Source organism: Trachemys scripta, chromosome 1, assembly GCF_013100865.1.
Source record: "Trachemys scripta elegans isolate TJP31775 chromosome 1, CAS_Tse_1.0, whole genome shotgun sequence".
Classification (NCBI taxonomy): Eukaryota; Metazoa; Chordata; order Testudines; family Emydidae; genus Trachemys; species Trachemys scripta.
Window position 1 is genome coordinate 126,132,166 of NC_048298.1, and position 21,528 is coordinate 126,153,693.

At 41.3% G+C, this 21,528-nt stretch overlaps 1 protein-coding gene across 1 annotated transcript in view; it reads right to left on the bottom strand.

Moving 5' to 3' along the window:
- LOC117871880 (potassium voltage-gated channel subfamily KQT member 1-like) overlaps window positions 1-21,528 on the bottom strand; it is a 466,257-nt gene that overhangs the window by 59,025 nt on the left and 385,704 nt on the right. Inside the window, exon 20 of the mRNA XM_034759710.1 lies at window positions 10,674-10,695. Within this exon, the coding sequence (XP_034615601.1) occupies window positions 10,674-10,695 (22 nt within the window). The remainder of the gene's footprint in view (window positions 1-10,673; window positions 10,696-21,528) is intronic.

Sequence of the window (21,528 nt, forward strand, 5' to 3'; positions counted from 1 at the left end):
CTATTTTCAGCACACAAAGTGGCTAACAGATTACTCCAGTGATACCTACTAGGGATGGTATTATTTAGTACATTTATTAATGATCTGGAAGAGGAAAGTGAACAGTGAGGTAGAAAGCAACAGAGGGTCCTGTGGCACCTTTAAGACTAACAGAAGTATTGGGAGCTTAAGCTTTCGTAGGTAAGAACCTCACTTCTTCAGATGCAAGACTAACACGGCTACCTCTCTGATACAGTGAGGTAGAAGAATTTCTGGGTGATCCAACATAATTGAGGCTAGTCAAATCTGGAGAGGATTATAAGGAACTTCAGAAGGACATAAAGTCAGGTAATATACAGCATCATGCATGGCTCTAGTTAGTGCTGTAAGTCACACACTTTCCGGTGCATCACAATTAGAAGATTCATCAAAAATAAGATTATTAAAGGTAAAGAAAAAAAATAATCTGCCAACAGCTTTCTAAGCAATCAAAAATAATGAATATTCATGTCTAAACTCTCAATTAATGTAAGGATTTAAGGGAAAAGAGAATGCAGCAGCACTGCTGTAATACTGACTGGAAATCGTGTGACTGATATTGTTAGTATAAAACTATTATTAGTATAAAAACATGGTAACAAAAGCAAAACTTCCACCTGGATGAAGCCTGGAATTTTCCATCTGATTCGCAGTCTAATCACTCCTTTTACAGTTTGTAAACATAAATATACAAGCGCAGGAACTGGCTTTATTGCAAGCCACCAGCAATCTAGTGAAAGATTTGAGTAAGCACAATTAGGGATTATAAATTAAACATTTAAGGGAGGAATATTTATGAGGGCCACAATAGTGCTGCAGTTAGCAAATAAGGCACTGAACTGGGACTCAAAAGACCTGGGTTCTATTCCCAGTTCAGCTGCTGGCCTGCTGGGTGACCTCAGGGAAATAACTTTGCTGCCCAATGCTTCTGCTTCCCATCTGATCCTTTGTCTCATCTTTTTAGACAGTAAACTCATGGGGCAAGGACTGTCTCATACTATATGTTTGTACAGTGCCTACCATAATGGGTCCATGATCTTGGTTGAGATCTCTAGGTACTACAGTATTACAAATATCAATATATCCAGATTAGGCAAATAGCACTGGGATTAGATTTATTCATGAAGACCATTGATGGGCAGTTTAGGTTCATTAGAGCAGCTAATTTTAATGCATATTTAAAATAGTAATACACAAGCAACAACAAGAAAATACATGGATGAGACTATACAAGTTTTTCATACTTGCCAACCTTTGAATCCTTTAACCAGGGACAACTTGCCTTTTAACCCCATGAAATCAGACAAGACTACAACAGATTTTTGAAGGGGCAGAACAGGAAAAAAAAGGTAAATATGTTTCTGCAAAACACGGATGGTAGGCATGTATGTATAATGACACCCACATCCCCTGCATGAATCATCAGTGGAGTTTGAACGTTGGAACCTTCATAGATATATAATAGACCTCTACCACTTGAGTTATAGAAATAACTCTACTGGTTGGCTATTAGTGGACCAACCACTACAGGAGGATGCAGCGCACACTGCTAGGGGGTTACTTCTTAACAGTGATGACCTTGGGGACCATGGTGATGGGAGAATGTGCTGACTGCTCCTATAAAGAAGTGATTTTCCTTAGACAATTAGATGTGTGGCGCTGTCCTCCCAGCCAAAGAAAGAGGACTACATTGACAATCATAAAATAAAAAGAGGCTATAAATTGTTGGGATTCCCAAAGTGAAAGATCGAGATCACTTCCGGGGTCATTATGAGAGCCAATAGCTGGCTGATTAAATCAGATTCGTGTCAGAAAGAAGAAATACGTAATAGATTCAGAGATTTTAAGATGAGAAGGAACAATTAGATCATCAAGTCTGAAGTAAAGCACATTGGAAACCATAATCCTAATTATACATACAAAAAGATGAGGTCTAAATTAGCTCTTGTCACTCAAGGAAGAGTCACTGTGGATAGTTTTCTGAAAACACCAGCTCAATGTGAAGTGGCAATCAAAAAAGCTAATAGAATGTCAGGAACTGTTAAGAAAGGGATAGATAACAAAACAGAAAATATCATAAGGCCACTACATAAAGCCATAGAATGCCCTGTGTGCAGTTTTGTTTGCCCCATCTCAAAAAAGATTTATTAGAATTGGAAAAGATACAGAGAAGGGCAACAAAAATGATTAGGGATATGGAACAACTTCCATATGAAGAGAGATTAAAAAGACAAACAGTTCAGGTTGGAAAAGAGATGACTAAGTGGAGGGGAGTGGAGATGTGACAGAGGTTTATACAATCATGAATGATATGGAGAAAATGAATAAGGAAGTGTTATTTACCCCTTCACATAAATTGGTGAAACAGGAGTCACCCAATGAAATTAATAGGCAGCAGATTAAAAACAAAACTTTTTCACACAAAGCACAGTCAACCTGTGAAACTCATTGCCATGGGATGTTTTGAAGGTCAAAAGTATAGCTGGGTTCAAAAAAGAATTAGATAAAATTCATGGAGGATAGGTCCATCAATGGCTATTAGCCAAGATGGTGAGGGATGCAACCCCATGCTCTGGGTCTCTTTAAGCCTCTGACTGCCAGATGCTGGAACTGGATAACAAGGGATGGATCAAGTGATAATTGCCCTGTTCTGTTCATTCCCTGTGAAGAATCTGGAATTGACCACTGTCATGAGACAGGATATTGGGCTAGAGATGGACCATTGGTCTGACCCAGTTTGTGTTCTTATGTTCCCACCTGCATGCACCCTGAATCCCTGCTCCTGTCCAGCACTAACAACCAACCCCTCTTTATTCTGTACAGGTGTCCCTTGACTAACTAAGGCAAATCCCAAACTGTTGCTACAGTCTGAGGTTGTTACTACCTGATATTATTGAAACAGACCCCAACAGGAATTTGCCATTTAAATATGCCTGAAAACCAGGCGGAAAGAGATCTAAATGGAATTACAGGCACAACTGATTTTGCCTATAAAATCAAAGACTGCTATTCAAAATCAGGCCCTGTATCTATATCTAAATATAGAGGGACAGATTCTAAGTTAAGCCCAGCAAGAAGAGGGGAGCTACTAAGGAGGTCTCTGCCTGTCCCTTATCCCCCAAGTCCCAGGACTAGTTCTGCACTGATCTGGTCCCTGGTATAATTGAGAACAGCCTTGGATCTCTTCTACACCCAGCTATTAATGGCTTCCCAAGGGTCTTTCCAGCAGCCAAGGATTGCTGGAGGGCAAGGGCATTCTGGTCAAGTCCCCTTTTCCCTTGGAATACCCCTACAGTGGAGGCCAGGTTAGGGGTGGCACAAAGCTGGATTTATGCTATCTAATAATGCCCTTCTCCTGGAGAAGGAGAAACCTGATCCACTGGATTTTTTGCCTGCTTTGTGCCAGAGACTGGTGCAAAGCATATTTTACAGAGCCAGAATCTGGCCCAAAGACTATATAAAGACAGAGACAGAATTTGTTTTATTAACCACAATACTATTTCCCCTTTTAAAAAGGTTTATGGCACTTTGCAATTATGTTAAAAATCACACATTAATATTTTTTAGACAATAGAAAGGAATGTGAGTGGACGCGTGGAATGTAACATATCTCTGGTTTCTAAGACTATTAGGGGCTTTATCTATTTACAGAGTTCTGCATAACTTCAGATTAAAATAACTACAATACAGAGGAAGTGTAATTTGGAATTCCTTAGAGACTTCTACAACTGCATGAGGAAGTTTACATTCTTTGCTAGGTTCAAGTCTAAAATCTTTTGGGGGAAAAATGAAAAAAAAAATTGTTTGCTTTGTATTTTATTTCCTTATACCTAGTCATTTGTTTTATGCTGCTATTTTGTCTGTATTTATACAAGCCAGCACCACAGGCCTACATTCAATGCATGTTTTACCACTGAAAGAGCCCTTAGTATAAATATTTTTTTCCATAGGCTTAATCTATTATTAATATTTGCTATTTAGGCCTGATCTTTTTTAGATCAGATTAGAAACCAATCAAGAATAGCACACAACAAAATGTAGTAGATGAACATAGACCTCTTGTTTTCTGTTGAATAACACTGAATACCTGCTTGACACTGACAGTTGAAGATGCAAAGTTAAAGTCAGTCTCTGCTCCAAGAATTTGCAATCTAAGGATCCGATCCTGCATTGAGTACCATATGGACAGTCCCCTGTATTTCTGGACACCATGAAATCCACCCACACTAGGGTTGCCAACTTTCTAATCCCACAAAACAGCACCCTAGCCCTGCCCCTTTCCTGAGGCCATGGCCTCTGCCCCAACCCTTCCCCGAAGCCTTGCTCCCTGCTCACTACATTCCCCCTCCCTTGGTGGCTCACTCTCCCACACCCTCACTCACTTTCACTGGGCTGGGGCAGGGGTTGGAGTGCGGGAGGGCTCTAAATGGGGGTGCAGGCTCCGGGATGGGGCCAGAAATGAGGGGTTCAGAGTGCAGGAAGGGACTCCGGGCTGGGACAGGAGTGCGGGATGGGGTGAGGGCTCTGGCTGGGGGTGTGAGCTTTGGTGTGGGACTAGGAATGAGGGGTTCAGGGTGCAGGAGGGAACTGTGGGTTGAGGCAGGGGGTTGGGTGCTGGGAGGATGAGGGCTCTGTCTGGGGGTGCGGGCTCTAGGGTGGGGCCGGGTATGAGGAGTTTGGGGTGCACCAAAGGGTTCCCAGCTGGGGGGTGGGGCAGAGGGGTTCAGGGTGTGGGAGGGGGCTCTGGGCTGGGGTAGGAGGTTGGAGTGCAGGGGGATGAAGGCTCTGTCTGGAGGGACAGGCTCTGGGGTGGGGCCAGGGATGAGGGATTTGGGATGCAGGAGGGGGCTCTGGGTTTGGAGGGGCTCAGCGATGGAGCAGGGGGTTGGGGCAGCTCCCTGTCAGTGGTGTAGTGGGATGGGGGGGCGGGGCTAAGGCAGGCTTCCTGCCTGACCTGGCACCACGGACCACGCTGTGTCCCGAAAGTGGTCAGCAACAGGTCCGGCTCCTAGGTGGAGGCGTGGCAGGTGGCTCTGCATGCTGCTCTCGCCTGCAGGTACCACACCCTTCAGCTCCCATTGGCTGTGGCTCCCAGCCAATGGGAGTGCGGAGCTGATGCTTGGGGCAGGGGTAGTGCGTGGAGTCCTGTGCCCCTCCCCCCGCCTAGTAGCTGGCCCTGCTGCTGGCCGCTTCCGGGGTGCAGCGCAGAGCTAAGACAGCTAGGGATTAGCCTGCCTTAGCTCCGCAGCACCGCTGACTGGACTTTTAATGACCCGGTCAGCACTAGCCGTCAGGGTTCCTTTTCAAACGGGTGTTCCGGTTGAAAACCAGTCTGATTACAAGACTGAGGCCTAAAAGGCAGTCATAGTAAAGTCAGTATTGCATTGGGAAGCTAAGAGGTGGGAATTACCGTAACTTACTTTTGATGTTGTTATTGTTATAATTATTGTTACAGACAATATTACATTATTGTTATCTGCTCGAATGGAGCAGAATGCACCACAATCATTTGATTCATCCAATAAACCAGAGGTTCTCAATCTCTCTCTTTCTGAGGCTCCCCCCAACATGCTATAAAAAACGCACTTCCCACTTGTGCCACAATAACTGATTTTCTGCATATAAAAGCCAGGGTTGGTATTAGGGGGTAGCAAGCAGGGCAATTGTCTGGGGCCCCACGCCACAAAGCTACATTGCTCAGGCTTCAGCTCCAGCTCCATGTGACGGGACTCAGGGACCTGGACTTCAGCCCCATGCAGCAGGGCTTCGGCTTTCTGCCCTGGGCCCCAGCGAGTCTAATGCTGGCCCTGCTTGGAGGCCCCCCCTCCTACGGGGCCTCAGACCCCTGGTTGAGAACTAATGCAATAAACTATAGTCGTTCAACAGAGTGGAATACAATACATTTGAAAAGAAATGGGAATATCTAAATAATATTTCATATCATTTAATACTAGTAAATATAGGCCCAATCCACACAATTTGAATCCAGATGTAGATCTGAACTTTACCCATATTTGGATCTGAGGCTTTGGCTTTTGCATTACACAGCTACAACGTTTGGATCTAGAACTGACCCTCACCGAAGTGTGTGGTTGTTCAGGTTTGTGGTTCTGATCCAGGCACATCTCTAAACTTTACATGAGCTAAACTTCTCAGAATTTCCTGTGCTAGCTTCAATGTGTGCATAGTTTGATGCATTTAAAAATGTGCTTATTCGTCACACCAGTCAGGTACAAAATTTAATCTACTACATCACTTCCATCTTATCTGGGCTGAAAGTAGGCCAGCTAAACTTGCTCTCATCCATGCTTTCATGTCACCCAAACACTGAGCCAGTTCACCAACACCAATTGGATGAAGTGAAATGGACAATGGCCTAGCTATTAACTGTCAACCCTCTCACTAAATCCAAACACAGGACCTAGACTAGGGCCAGTTGTGTTTGTTGAACCAGTAACAGATGCTAATATGGGACCATAATTTTGACACTAAACACTTAGAACTGCCCATATAAAAATTTGGTTATCATCAATCTTGAGAAAGGCTTTTGCAAGGAAAAAAACAACAACCATTGTGTGTCCTCATTAATTCCAACACAGTAAAAACAGAGAACCTAGATGCAGCATGACTTTTTGGGGGAGGCAAGGGGTAAGAAAGGTGGAACTGGAAGAGTTTAATGCAGTGAAGCTGATATTCTTTTAGCAGGTGGAGTAAGACTCTTCAAAGTAAAGCTGACTACCTCATTCAACACCATTCAGATCAGAAAAAGGAAGAAATAAAGAAACCCCTCAGCTTCTGCTAATGTTACACAAAAGCCATTGCTACCAAAGCCTCGCATATCTCAAACGGTCTGAAAGCTGTTCTGGAATTAGACTGAAAGATACTGAATTTACCATTGCATATGCTGTGCTCTGCAGCATTTTTCAATGTGTATGTGAGAGAAGCGTGTTTTAATTAAAGACAGAAGCACGAATGCAGTACATGTTCTCTCATCACTGACACATGTTGACTTCTACTATAGAATGCCCTCTACGAGACACTTGACTTCCTATTGGGGAAGTGCAGCTTGCTTTCTTAACAATGGGCCAACTGGTTTTCATAATGGAGATAAATACTCCCTGCTGTGAATTGTAATAGAAAAACATGTCAAACAACCAACAATAAAAAGAAGTAGCACAGCCAAAAGACTGGTTTTTCCTGTTTTTGTGTGTAGCATAGTGGAAATGAAGCACGTGAACTGCACTTGGATCCTTATAAGTCAAAATATCACCTCTTTCAAATGAGACAAAGCAAGAATGCCCTCCCCACCTATTTCTGGACCCTTTGTTTCCCTCTGAAATGCAGATATGGAAATATGACCTTTTGTTAATATTGATTTGCCAGTGGTTACTGTGGGAACTCTGAATGTGAAAGTCAGATGTTCTATTTGTAAAATGATATTGTTAGGATGTTGTCAGCTTTTTAAAGCTATTATTGTTATTGTGAGTACTAGGACGCCTAGCTGCACAAACTAGCATTTGAGAAGCTGTTTGTTTCCTTAATCCACTGATGATACTAGAATGCTTTCTACCATTTGTACATTCTCTTTCCTGTACCGGTGGGCTCTTTGTTCCAACCTTATCCTGCTCCCACCCACACAGTCTCTTCGCTTAAGCCTCAATCCACCTGCCCTGCCTGTACCCCTCCTTCCACTTCCCTCCATCTTATCCCCCTCATTTCCCACTCTTACTTCTATGGCCCCTCCCCCATCCTTTATCTTTCCTTTTAGTTAATCCTCACTACCCCTCTCCCTCCAAGAACTAAAAATAAATAATAATAATCCTGGATCTAACATGTTTGCAAACCATCACTCAGTACACTCTACGTATAGGTGGTTATATCCCTTCCCCTACCTGATGTATGTCTTGTCTATTTAGACAACTGAGCCCACGAAAGCTTATGCACAAATAAATGTGTTAGTCTCTAAGGTGCCCCAAGGACTCCTCGTTCTTATTTTGAGAATGTACTGTCTATCACGCTGTGTTTGACCAGTGCTGGTACAACAGAACACTATTCTCAGCTGACTGCAAGTGCTACTGTAATACAAATTAATTATTGCACTACAAGTAAATATTAGATGGAAAAATTACTCAAACTCATTTCTGAAACCCACATTTCATTTTGCCACCTTTGCACCCCTTGCATTAGCTTTTCGCAAACCTCGGTGTCCTTTTACATGTAGAGATTGTCAATGCCTCTTTTAGAGAGAGCAGACTGCCTATTGCTAGTTAGGAAGCAATAGCGAGGCCTTGCTCAAGGAGCGTTTCTTGCTAATTATTGACTAGTATCATATCTTCTCTTTTTGGGTAAGGTTATGAAGACAGTTGTGGTGAGACACAACAGAGGGACCTGCGGCACCTTTAAGATTAACAGAAGTATTGGGAGCATAAGTTTTTGTGGGTAAGAACCTCACTTCTTCAGATGCAAGTAATGGAAATTTCCAGAGGCAGGTATAAATCAGTATGGAGATAATGAGGTTAGTTCAATCAGGGAGGGTGAGGTGCTCTGCTAGCAGTGGAGGTATGAACACCAAGGGAGGAGGTTGATTTGTTCCTGTGTTAGTGTAGGAAGTGTCCTGAGTAGATGGTGCAGTTTCTTAGTGTATTCCTCAGTGGGATCTGAGGAAAGTGGCCTGTAGAATTTGGTATTGGAGAGTTGTCTGGCAGCCTCCTTCTGGTAGTCAGACCTGTTCATGATGACAACAGCACCTCCTTTATCAGCCTCTTTGATGATACTCTCAGGGTAGTTTCTGAGGCTGTGGATGGCATTGCATTCTGCACGACTTAGGTTATGAGGCAAGCAATGTTGTTTTTCCACAATTTCTGCCTGTGCACGTCGGCGGAAGCATTCTATGTATAGGTCCAGACTGTCATTTCGACCCTCAGGAGGAGTCCACTTGGAGTTCTTCAACCTACCCTTAGAGCCCCGACCGGGGTTATTCTATCTACTACCCAAGATCCACAAACCTGGAAATCCTGGACGCCCCATCATCTCGGGCATTGGCACTCTCACTGAAGGACGGTCTGGATATGTGGACTCCCTACTCAGACCCTACGCCACCAGCACTCCCAGCTATCTCCGTGACACCACTGATTTCCTGAGAAAACTACAATGCATTGGTGACCTCCCAGAAAACACCATCCTAGCTACCATGGATGTAGAGGCTCTCTACACAAACATCCTACACACAGATGGAATACAAGCTGTCAGGAACAGTATCCCTGATGATGACACAGCACAACTTGTTGCTGAGCTCTGTGACTTTATCCTCACGCACAATTATTTCAAATTTGGTAACAATATATACCTCCAGACCAGTGGCACCGCTATGGGCACCCGCATGGCCCCACAATATGCCAACATTTTTATGGCTGACCTGGAACAATGCTTCCTCAGCTCTCGTTCACTCACGCCCCTTCTCTACCTATGCTACATTGATGACATCTTCATCATCTGGACCCATGGGAAGGAGACCCTGGAAAAATTCCACCATGATTTCAACAGCTTCCACCCCACGATCAACCTCAGCCTGGACCAATCTACACGGGAGGTCCACTTCTTAGACACCACAGTACAAATAAGCGATGGCCACGTTAACACCACCCTATACCGAAAACCACCGACTGCTACGCCTACCTTCATGCCTCCAGCTTCCACCCCCGGACACACCACACGATCCATCATCTACAGCCAAGCGCTGAGGTACAACCGCATCTGCTCCAATCCCTCAGACAGAGACCAACATCTACAAGATCTTCACCAAGCATTCTCAAAACTACGATACCCACACAAGGAAATAAAGGAACAAATCAACAGAGCCAGACATGTACCCAGAAGCCTCCTGCTACAAGACAGGCCCAAAAAAGAAACCAACAAAACTCCACTGGCCATCACCTACAGTCCTCAGCTTAAACCTCTCCAATGCCTCATCAGTGATCTACAACCCATCCTGGACAATGATCCCTCACTTTCACAGACTTTGGGAGGCAGGCCAGTCCTCGCCCACAGACAACCCACCAACCTTAAGCATATTCTCACCAGCAACCACGCACCGCACCATAACAACTCTAACTCAGGAACAAACCTCGATGCCAACTCTGCCCACATATCTACACCAGCAACACCATCACAGGACCTAACCAGATCAGCTACAACATCACCGGCTCATTCACCTGCACGTCCACCAATGTTATGTATGCCATCATGTGCCAGCAATGCCCCTCTGCTATGTACATTGGCCAAACTGGACAGTCATTACGCAAGAGGATAAATGGACACAAGTCAGATATCAGGAATGGCAATATACAAAAACCTGTAGGAAAACACTTCAACCTCCCTGGTCACACAATAGCAGATGTAAAGGTAGCCATCTTACAGGAAAAAAACTTCAGGACCAGACTCTAAAGAGAAACTGCTGAGCTCCAGTTCATCTGCAAATTTGATACCATCAGATCAGGATTAAACAAAGACTGTGAATGGCTATCCAACTACAGAAGCAGTTTCTCCTCCCTTGGTGTTCACACCTACACTGCTAGTAGAGCACCTCACCCTCCCTGATTGAACTAACCTCGTTATCTCCATACTGATTTATACCTGCCTCTGGAAATTTCCATTACTTGCATCTGAAGAAGTGAGGTTCTTACCCACGAAAGCTTATGCTCCCAATGCTTCTGTTAGTCTTAAAGGTGCCACAGGACCCTCTGTTGCTTTTATAGATTCAGACTAACACGGCTACCCCTCTGATACTTGTGGTGAGACAACTCATGATAGCTAGATGCCTTTTATCTTCTTGACCCATGTCAATCTGGATACAAACCGGGCTATGGCACAGAGACTGTACCAGTTGAATTGTCTGATGATCTCCTCCTGATGACAGATAGTGACCAAGGTGGTATTATTAGATCTATCAGCTGGGTTCTATACAACTGATCCTGAGGAGCCGGTGACTCACCTGCCGGCATGGAACAAGCTGCTCTTCAATGGCTTCATTCTTTTCTCTGAGAGATTTTAACGGGTAGTGGTGGGCAACTGCTCCTGAAGAGCTCTCAAGTGTGGGGTGTCATTCTGTCATGCTTCCTGTTCAACGTGCACATGGGTCTGGGGGGGGGGGAACGACACAGCGTTCAGTGTTTTCCATATGCTAACACCCAGCTGCCTGTCTCTATCAGATCTGATTCAGATAATGCAGTTCAGTGCCAAAGCCCAGTGTCTACTCAAGACTGAGGTCTGGATGAGAGTGAGATGATGAGGCTCGGCCCAGATAAGATTGAGGCGATAATGGGTGGATTGGGTGGAAGAAGACTGAGGAGATGGCAGAGGTAATATCGGTACCTTTGATTGATGGACTATGGCGCCCAATAGTTAATAGTGTCAACTTAGGAGAGATTTTAGATCCCCCAGCTGCTCTTTGGCAATCACATTACATCACTGACCTAATCAGTTTTTAACCTGGGGAGGAGGGATAGCTCAGTGGCTTGAGCAGTGGCCTGCTAAACCCAGGGTTGTGAATTCAATTCTTGAGGGGGCCACTTAGGGATCTGGGGCAAAATCAGTACTTGGTCCTGCTAGTGAAAGCAGGGGGCTGGACTTGATGACCTTTCAGGGTCCCTTCCAGTTCTATGAGATAGGTATATCTCCATATATTATTATTATTATTTATTATTACTGTCTGCATCTGACTAGAAGGTTGCAACCTTTCCTTTAGGATGCAGACCTTGCCACTGCTGTCTATGCTTTTGTCACCTCAAGAGTAGATTATTGCAATGCACTCTAAATGGGATTACTCCTTAAAACCATTCAGAGACTGAAGCTGGTGCAGAATGCACTGAGTGGAGCTGCTTGTAGGTGTATCCTAAATGATGCCTGTGTTTTTGGAGCCTAGTTGCCTAATGGCTCCTGTATGCAGTTTAATTGGTAATCATAGCACTCCTTCTCAGCTGTGGATTTGTTACAACTGGCACATGATTGTTTGATTTTAAGCTTGTGTCACTCCAGATATATGATAATTAGATTTGCCTAAATGTGAGGGAACAATTTATTGATTAGATTTTAAGTTCACTACAGTCTTCCTCTGGATACAGTGTCAGCCCTACCCAAGTCTGTTACAGCTAAAGAAGATTCCTCTCTTGCCAAAATTACAGGAACCTGGGCTTTGGAAACAGAAGGACTTGGGCGCTGTGTTTACAACTGACACCGTGGACACTGTTAGATAAGAAACAAATATAGCTAATAGATTAGAGAATTTTCAATGTTTGTTACCGTAGTAAGAATGATTACAGTAACCCATGCTTTAAGTGCAATGGGAGAGGTCAAGAAAGTAGCAAGGGAGAAGAGTCAGAGTGCGAGGTCTAGAAGGTGTAGTTATCAGGAGGGCTGCTTCAGCCCTGTTCTGGTTCCTGTTAACAAGACTCTTCTTTGGAACCCAGCTAAAGTCTCTCAACTATAAATGCATTAAGGTACATTAGCTACTATGCCTATAAAGCATCTTACAGTAGTGTCATTATCAGATATATGGGACAAAGACCAGCTTTGCAAAGCTGCCAAAGAAAAGCAAACAATCAATTACAAGAACAGCCTGCCCATGCGTTGATCTTCCCAGACATGGTCTGATAATTGAAAACCAAAGAAAGGAATTAAATGTTAAGTACTCTGTAATCGAGGAATAGGTTGAAATCTCACTTCCATTTGCTGCAGAGGAAAGTCATCTACCATATGCTTTCAGACTAGGTATCAAACAATTTACTTCAAAGCATAACATTGGCCAAGGTTATCTGAGACATGAGAGATAATCTCTGATAAAGAGTGAGAGTTGGATACTTGAATAGATATGCAAAGGAGGAAGAAAAATTCATAGTTTTTTCCTAATACAGCACTTGACAAATACTGGACAAAGAATCTAATAACTAATGCAGGTTATTGCATTATATGATATGCCATCATGTGCCAGCAATGCCCCTCTGCCATGTACATTGGCCAAACCGGACAGTCCCTCCGCAAAAGAATAAATGGACACAAATCGGACATCAGGAATGGTAACATACATAAGCCAGTAAGTGAACACTTCAATCTCCCTGGTCATTCTATTACAGATTTAAAAGTCACTATCATTGAACAAAAAAACTTCAGAAACAGACTTCAAAGAGAAACAGCAGAACTAAAATTCATTTGCAAATTCAACACCATTAATCTGGGCTTGAATAGGGACTGGGAGTGGCTGGCTCACTACAGAAGCAGTTTTTCCTCTCCTGGAATTGACACCTCCTCATCTATTATTGGGAGTGGACTACATCCACCCTGATTGAATTGGCCCTGTCAACACTGGTTCTCCACTTGTGAAGTAACTCCCTACTCTCCATGTGTCAGTATATAATGCCTGCATCTGTAACTTTCACTCTATGCATCCGAAGAAGTGAGGTTTTTACTCACGAAAGCTTATGCCCAAATAAATCTGTTAGTCTTTAAGGTGCCACCAGACTCCTTGTTGTTAATGCAGGTGCAGTTTTAAGATTTGGGGATTATTAGATCAAATGACTACACACTTAATATTAATGATTGAGCCATCTGTGTTCACAAGAATCATTTTATACCTCAATGAGGTAGTGTTAACTACCTGTCTGCTAATATGCCTCATGACTGACCTTCAGGAAGGAAGAGGAACAGGGTAATTTCATACTTAGAACTTCACTTCATATCACAGTGGCAGAATTAATGGTTAGTTAATGGAGATATCCTATCTCCTAGAACTGGAAGGGACCTTGAAAGGTCATTGAGTCCAGCCCCCTGCCTTCACTAGCAGGACCAAGTACTGATTTCTGCCCCAGATCCCTAAGTGGCCCCCTCAAGGACTGAACTCACAACGCTGGGTTTAGCAGGCCAATGCTCAAACCACTGAGCTATCCCTCCCCCCTATTATATAGTTTGATTTCTAAAAATGAGCAGAAAGAATAGTTTTGTCTTCTCTTGTATTGAGCTGATAGTAAAGTTACTGGACTCACTAAATGCATGGGGGAGAAAGGAACTTCTTTTCCATTAGTGAAGTAGCCACATGGGCCTCAATTCAGTAAAGTACTTAGGCAGGTGCTCACCATGCTGTGCTGAATCAGGGCCCAAAATTGTGGTTACAAGACACATATTAGCTGAAGGCAAACTGTCAGCTAACTATAGGACTAAAAATAAGTTAAATGTTATCAAGATTTGTTTTAATTAAGTGAATAAAATATTTTTAAGCATAAATATTCTCCTGCGAAGGAGTGGAAACAAAGAAAACCCCAAACAAACAAACAAACAAACAAACAAAGAAAACAGATGCACTGTGCAACTGCTTGAGAGAGTGAAAGAGAAACTCAGGGGAAAGAAACGTGAAACTGGCAAGGTCTCAGCAGTGAAAATCAAGCTAAAGTAAATACAGAGTAAAAACTGTTTAAAGTAATTTAGAATTTTATAATAATTCCATATTCCAGTAATCTAATTAAATAATCTATTTTGAGAACGAATGTGTTTTATAAATGATAGGCAGGGCTGATATCATCACCTGCTATTAATGTTGTGCAATACTTTGCATTATACCTGTTTTCAGTTGCTTATAACTTTGTCAAACTGAGCATTTGGGGTGAAAATTTCCATGCTGGGTGCCTGCCTCAGATTGAATGTTTTTGGATACTTTTTTTGGACAAAACTAGGGCTGTCAAGTGATTAAAAAAATTAATCACAATTAATTGCACGATTAATTGCGCTGTTAAACAAAAATAGAATACCATTTATTTAAATAGCTTTGGATATTTTCTACATTTTCAAATATATTGAGTTAAATTAAAACACAGAGTAAAAAGTGTACAGTGTTCATTTTACATTATTATTTTTGATTACAAATATTTGCACTGTAAAAAACAAAATAAATAGTATTTTTCAATTCACTTAATACCAGTAATGTAGTGCAATCTCTTTATCATGGAAGTTGAACGCTTACAAATGTAGAATTATGTACAAAAAAATAACTGCACTCAGATATAAAACAATGCATGACTTTGAGCCTACAAGTCCATTCAGTCCTACTTCTTGTTCAGCCAATTGCTAAGACAAACAAGTTTGTTTACAGGAGATAATGCTGTCCACTTCTTATTTACAATATCACCTGAAAGTGGGAACAGGCGTTTGCATGACACTTTTGTAGCTGGTATTGAAAGGCATTTACATGCCAGATATGCTAAACTTTCGTATGCCGCTTCATACTTCAACTACCATTCCAGAGTACATGTGTCCAAGCCGATGATAGGTTCTGCTTGATAATGATCCAAGGCAGTGCGGACCAATGCACGTTCATTTTCATTATCTGAGTCAGATGCCACTAGCAGAAGGTTGATTTTCTTTTTTGGTGGCTCAGGTTCTGTAGTTTCCGCATCGGAGTGTTGCTCCTTTAACTCTTCTGAAAGCATGTTACACACCTCCTCCCTCTCAGTTTTGGAAGGCACTTCAAATTCTTAAACCTTGGGTTGAACGCTGTAGCTATCTTTAGAAATCTCACATTGGTACCTTCTTTGTATTTTGTCAGATCTGCAGTGAAAGTGTTCTTAAAATGAACAACATGTGCTGGGTCATCATCCGAGACTTCTATAACATGAAATATGTGGCAGAATGAGGGTAAAACAGCAGGAAACATACAATTCTCCCCTCAAGAAGTTCAGTCACAAATTTAACGCATTTTTTTTAACGAGCATCATCAGCATGGAAGCATGTCCTCTGGAATGGTAGTTGAAGCATGAAGCAACATACGAAAGTTTAGCATATCTGGCACGTAAATGCCTTTTAATACCGGCTACAAAAGTGTCATGCAAATGCCTGTTCCCACTTTCAGGTGACATTGTAAATAAGAAGTGGGCAGCATTATCTCCTGTAAACAAACTTGTTTGTCTTAAGAGTACTTGTGGCACCTTAGAGACTAACAAATTTATTAGAGCATAAGCTTTCGTGGGCTACTGCCCACTTCTTCGGATGCATATAGCGTGGAACATATATTGAGGAGATATATATACACACATACAGAGAGCATGAACACCTTAATTCTAGCATTTCCTACTTCTGAGCATTTGACCTTGCAATCTTAATTCTATTCTGTTAACATGGTATGTCTGATATAATATATATACATACATAAGCAATATTATGCAATAAGTAATACACATATTGATCATTAGATGTATTCCTTACTTATGCCATTCACATGGGAAAGGATATGCTATATGAATAGAATTTATGTTGAAAGCAAACATTTAGGAGAATTATAATGCACATTGACATGGAGTGTATCACTACATGAGCACAAACTTTAATCAGCTCTTCTGCTTATTATTAGCTTGGTTGAAAAATGATCTTAAAGTAAGTTTTAAAAGTAAATAAGTTAAATGGGAAACAGCACCAAAAGCCTGAGGTTTGCTGAGATTACTGAGTGATAAATACTTTAACAGTGGTAAATGTTTAAATTAATATGTTAGATGATTTTTTTTCTCCTGAACCCCTAAGTTTGAAACAGTTTATTGGATTTTTATAGAGAACAAGTAAAAAGAAAAAAAAAGAGAGAAAGAGAGACCTCAGAGACCAATATATCATATGTAACAGCAGATAACAGGTTAAGGCCCAATCCTGCAAACACACACATTCCTAACTTTAAGCATATGAGTCATGACATTGGGTTCAGTGGCTTGAATTACAACACAGACTCATAGTTCTGATATGTATATGGCCGTAATCCGTTTTAGATCAAAAATCCATTAAAAGTACTCCATATATTCATGAATGTTTTCAATCTATTACTTCTTAAAGCATATCCTTTCCAAATTGGACGTCATATGTATGGAATGCATCTAATGATCAATATTTAGTTGTGAACCATCCTTCCAATACAATTGTTGTAAGTGGTTTATTAAAAAGCATGTGTGATAAATGTCAGCAGAGATATTAAATTTTGGCAAAATGTTAGTAATGTCAGCAAAAAAGATTTTAATAAACGAAACTATGTACAGTATGTAGGCCTCTCTGTGCTGCCCATCAACTTTAAAAAAAATTATTAACCTGACAGAGCCTGGGATCTATATAAGTCTTGACAACAATGCACTGAACACTGTCTGCATGTGGGATTTATACATCTCTGCAGACCAAGAGAGAAAATGTTTACAGTAGATAGGGCAGTGACACACAGTTGCCATGTCTTTGTTTTAATGCATATGAACTATCTTACACTACATACTATTTCCTGTTATCTGTATATTTACATTCTACTGTTTTCAACTTAGGACTGCAATGTAAGTGCAGAATCTATCAGTATCAATGCAAAATGGACCGGGCTGTGATACAGCGCCACTTGTAGTCATGTAGGCACTGATTCAACATAGCACTTAAGCATGTGAGTTACTTCCTCCCTACTCAACAAAGCACTTAAGCATGTAATAAAGCATTTTTTTCTGAATAGAGATGGAACTACTCACATGCTTAAAGTCAAGCACTTACGCATGTACTTAAGTTCTTTGCTGAGTAGGATGACATATTCTCTGCTTACATACTGAGGGGACCAGAAGAAGGTCAAGCATGTGGTTAACAAAAATACAAAATCTTAAAGAAATTAAAATAATTTTTCCAATGCCTTTTGTGGCAAGGTATAATACAGCCAGCATATTGTATCTTTAAAAGCTTGTGCGCTGCCCAAACAAAGAGTGACACAATGAGGTGTGAATTCTTCAGGATTAGCACAATAAATCAACGTGGCACAGCAGGCACAAAGAGCTGATGGAAAATGTGTACATAACTATAATGTGGCCCGTGGAGTGTTAATTTGCAATGATAAACATGGTTATCTTTGTCTATCAATTAATGTTTTAAACCATTTATAGTGATCTTGCTAAATATAAAAAAGTTTTTAGAACAACTATTTAAATAAATCCTTTGCTAAAACAAATGCTGAAAAATGGTATCTCCATTTTATATAATTTTTATGTTTAATTGCCTGTTTTCATTAAAAATTAAATGATAAAGTTATTATAGGTTTCAGAGTAGCAGCCGTGTTAGTCTATATCCGCAAAAAGAACAGGAGGACTTGTGGCACCTTAGAGACTAACAAATTTATTAGAGCATAAGCTTTCGTGGACTACAGCCCACTTCTTTGGATGCATATAGAGTGGAATAAATATTGAGGAGATATATATACACACATACAGAGTTGTTATAGTTATTTGTTCCATTTTCTTAAAGGCTCTGTTCCATCTTAGATTGCCTCCACTCTTAGACCTCATGCTCCCCTAATACAGATCATTCCCACATATGTGTGTGTGTGTGGGGGGGGGGGGGGTTTAGAATTTTGTGGCTTTCAATTTATAGAGTTTCCCTGGAATCCTTCCATTATGAGCCAGCTTTTGCTCTCCTATGTGATTGCCCAGGGGGTTCAGATCCCTAAACTCTCAGAACTCTGGAGACCTGCTAGAGGTAAGGGCCAGACATAGAGAGGCCCTGCTTCTCAGTTAAGCCACAAACATTTACACCACTCCAGTGCTCTATAGGTAGGGCAGATAAATGCTAAAGGTAGTCCTGGGGAATATCCCAAGCACAGAAAGTCTTCCAAGTTCTACATTGATCCCCCACATTCCTGTACTTAAAATAGCAAATATTGCTAGAATGTTGAACATGTCTGGAAGTGGAAGGAACTTTTTAAATTCCCCCAAACGTACCAACCAAACGAACTGTTTGGCTTCTTTAGCTGATATTTTAATTATTTGTATTAACCTAGCACCTTAGGCACCCTAGTCATGGATCAGGACCCCATTGTGCTAGGTGCCGTACAAGCACAGAACAAAAAGATGGTCCCTGCTCCAGAGCTTACAATCTATATTTTTTTTTAAAAAGAGGGACCAGATGGAGATAGACAGACAAAGAGATGAGGGAATAGATGAAAACAATATTGATTAGTATGACAGGCAATTGTTTCAGCAGCAGAAATCATGAAGGTGCTTGTTTGAGGGTGACAGAGGCTGGCATCGTGGGCCGATCAGAGGTCGGAGTCAACTTTTTGATTCTGAATGAGAGATCATGGGTAGGGCGGGGATAGGTCTTGAAAGACCTTGAAAGTGAATACAAGCAGCTTATGTTTGATGCAATAGAGAAGTGAGACCCCGTGGAGGGATGCAGAGAAGGGTAAAATCATCAAAATGAAGGGCTAGGAAAATGATCTTTGCAGCAGCATTATGAGTGGATATGAGTGGAGCAAGATTGCATTTGTCAAGGCAAAATAGAGAGAGGCAGTTAGTGCAGTAATCAAGATGTCAGATGATGAGATCTTGAACATGAGTTAGGAAGCCGTATCTCAGAGGTTATCCACACACCGATTTAGTGAGGGGAGTAAACATGCAGCTCGCTCTATCTTGCTGTGCGCTAACTGGCTGTTAGGTCAAAGTGCACTACAGAATGCACTACAGAACTTTTAGTGCACAGTAACCGGGTTCACACGGCGACTTTTTTGTGTGGCAGGCTAGAGCGCTGTAGATTTATACCTCAGCTTGTCGTGCACTAACTGGCTTTGTGGAAAAGTTCTTAGAGGTATTATACAGAAAGAATCAGTGAGATTTAGACATAGCCTGGATTGTGAGGATCTAGAGAGAGGTCCAAGTCGAAGATGACACCCAGGTTACGGGCCTGAGTGACAGGTAGTTTGACTGTGGTGTCCAAAGCGATTGAGAAAGGAGGTAGTGGGGAGGGCTTCCATTAATCCAGTATTTTACAGAATCTATTCATGGTGGCAACATGCTAAGGATTATCATTGCTAAGAAAGAGCAGTTGAATATATTCCATAAAATCTGGTTGACAAGTATCAAGATTTAAAGACTGCTAAAAGAAAAGAAACCTTCAGGATAAAGATGAATTACAATGTAGAAGGAACATTGCACCAGCAAACTATTAAATGAGCACAGGGTTAATGAACAATTTATTTATTGAATATAGCGGTTTTATTTCTATATGCAAATAATTTCCAAACATCAACATTTCTAATATGTTCATTGCTCAAAATAATTTGATGAATATATTTCAGCCTATGGATTGAAGGAATCCATAGTCTGAAGTAAATCACACACACATACACACTCACAAACAAAATATAGGAAGGATGGTCTTATGGATAAAGTTTCTTGACTGGAAAGGGAGACTGGTTCAATTACTCTCTCTTCCATAGATTTCTTTTGTGACCTTGGGCAAGTCACTTAATATCTCTGTACCATGTCTGCTGATCCGTCAAAATAAGACCACAGTACTTTGTCCCATTCTTTTGTTTGTCTAGTTAGATTTGCTCTTTGGGATGTAGACTGTGTCTTCCTATGTTTCTACTGTGCCTAGCACAATGGAGCTGATCTCAGTTCTGGCCCCCAGCTGCTACAATAATATAAAAAATAATAAAAGAATTATACTAGATTACTCAGAGCAAACATTTTGTGAGCATTGCTTCAAGAATTGGATATTCACAAGTTTATATGGGATTGGCCATATAGGTCATGGTATGCTTACAGCCCAATTGTATGAGCATAACTCTCTGGAATCAGGTTTTCTGTACAATTAAATCCTATCAATTTCCAATTTCCTTTCCTCAAATACTTCACAATATTCACTTGACGTTACTTGGTTCAACAAACATTCCTGCAGGTAAACAGGTTTGCTAAAATACTAGTGAAAAACTAACACAAATGCTACAATGACACAATCAATGTGAATTTTAAAAAGATTCCCAAATAATTTTTTTTTGGTGGGGGGGAGCGGTGGCGGTAATATTCATGCAGTTCTAGATCAGACTGTACAACTTCTTAAATTCCTCTTTTATAAACTCATTAATTCTGCCCTGCAGCATCTTTTTGCTAGTACTTCAATGATAAGCTCAGACAAATATTCATAAGCTCCTCATTGGAATTCCAGGCAAAAATCTGTGTACAGGAAGCATTGAACTTTGTGCTTTCCCTTACATGTATTACTGGAAAGTACAACTATACCATTTTAGCACTCGTGGGTCACCTCATAAATACTGTATGTGCATTACTGTAAGAATTAGCAGAGTTTAGTAGGTTACCCAAGACTTCAGTTTATTTATTAGCTATTGCTTCAAGCCTCAAGGAAAGCTAAGTTCAGACTGCTTCTTCTGTTGTGTGTTTGTGGAGTCTAGTTTGCCATGGAGTTTAAGGGTAACCCTAACGCTCCGAAAAGCTTCCAAAAACTAGGGTTACACTTTGCTTTTCAAACCAATAGTCACATGATATCATAAAAGCTAATCATGACACAATTTGTGGTATTACCTCTTTCCCATATTTCAAACAACGTTAGCAGATCGTAGATTTAGGCTTTTTGAAAAATAATATTTTCCCATATTTGAGAGTAAAGTTATTGCTCATTAAAGTGCAGCCCTCAAATTCTGGACAAAAGCAAGGCAGGCTCTTCTGTGCCAACACCAATGAT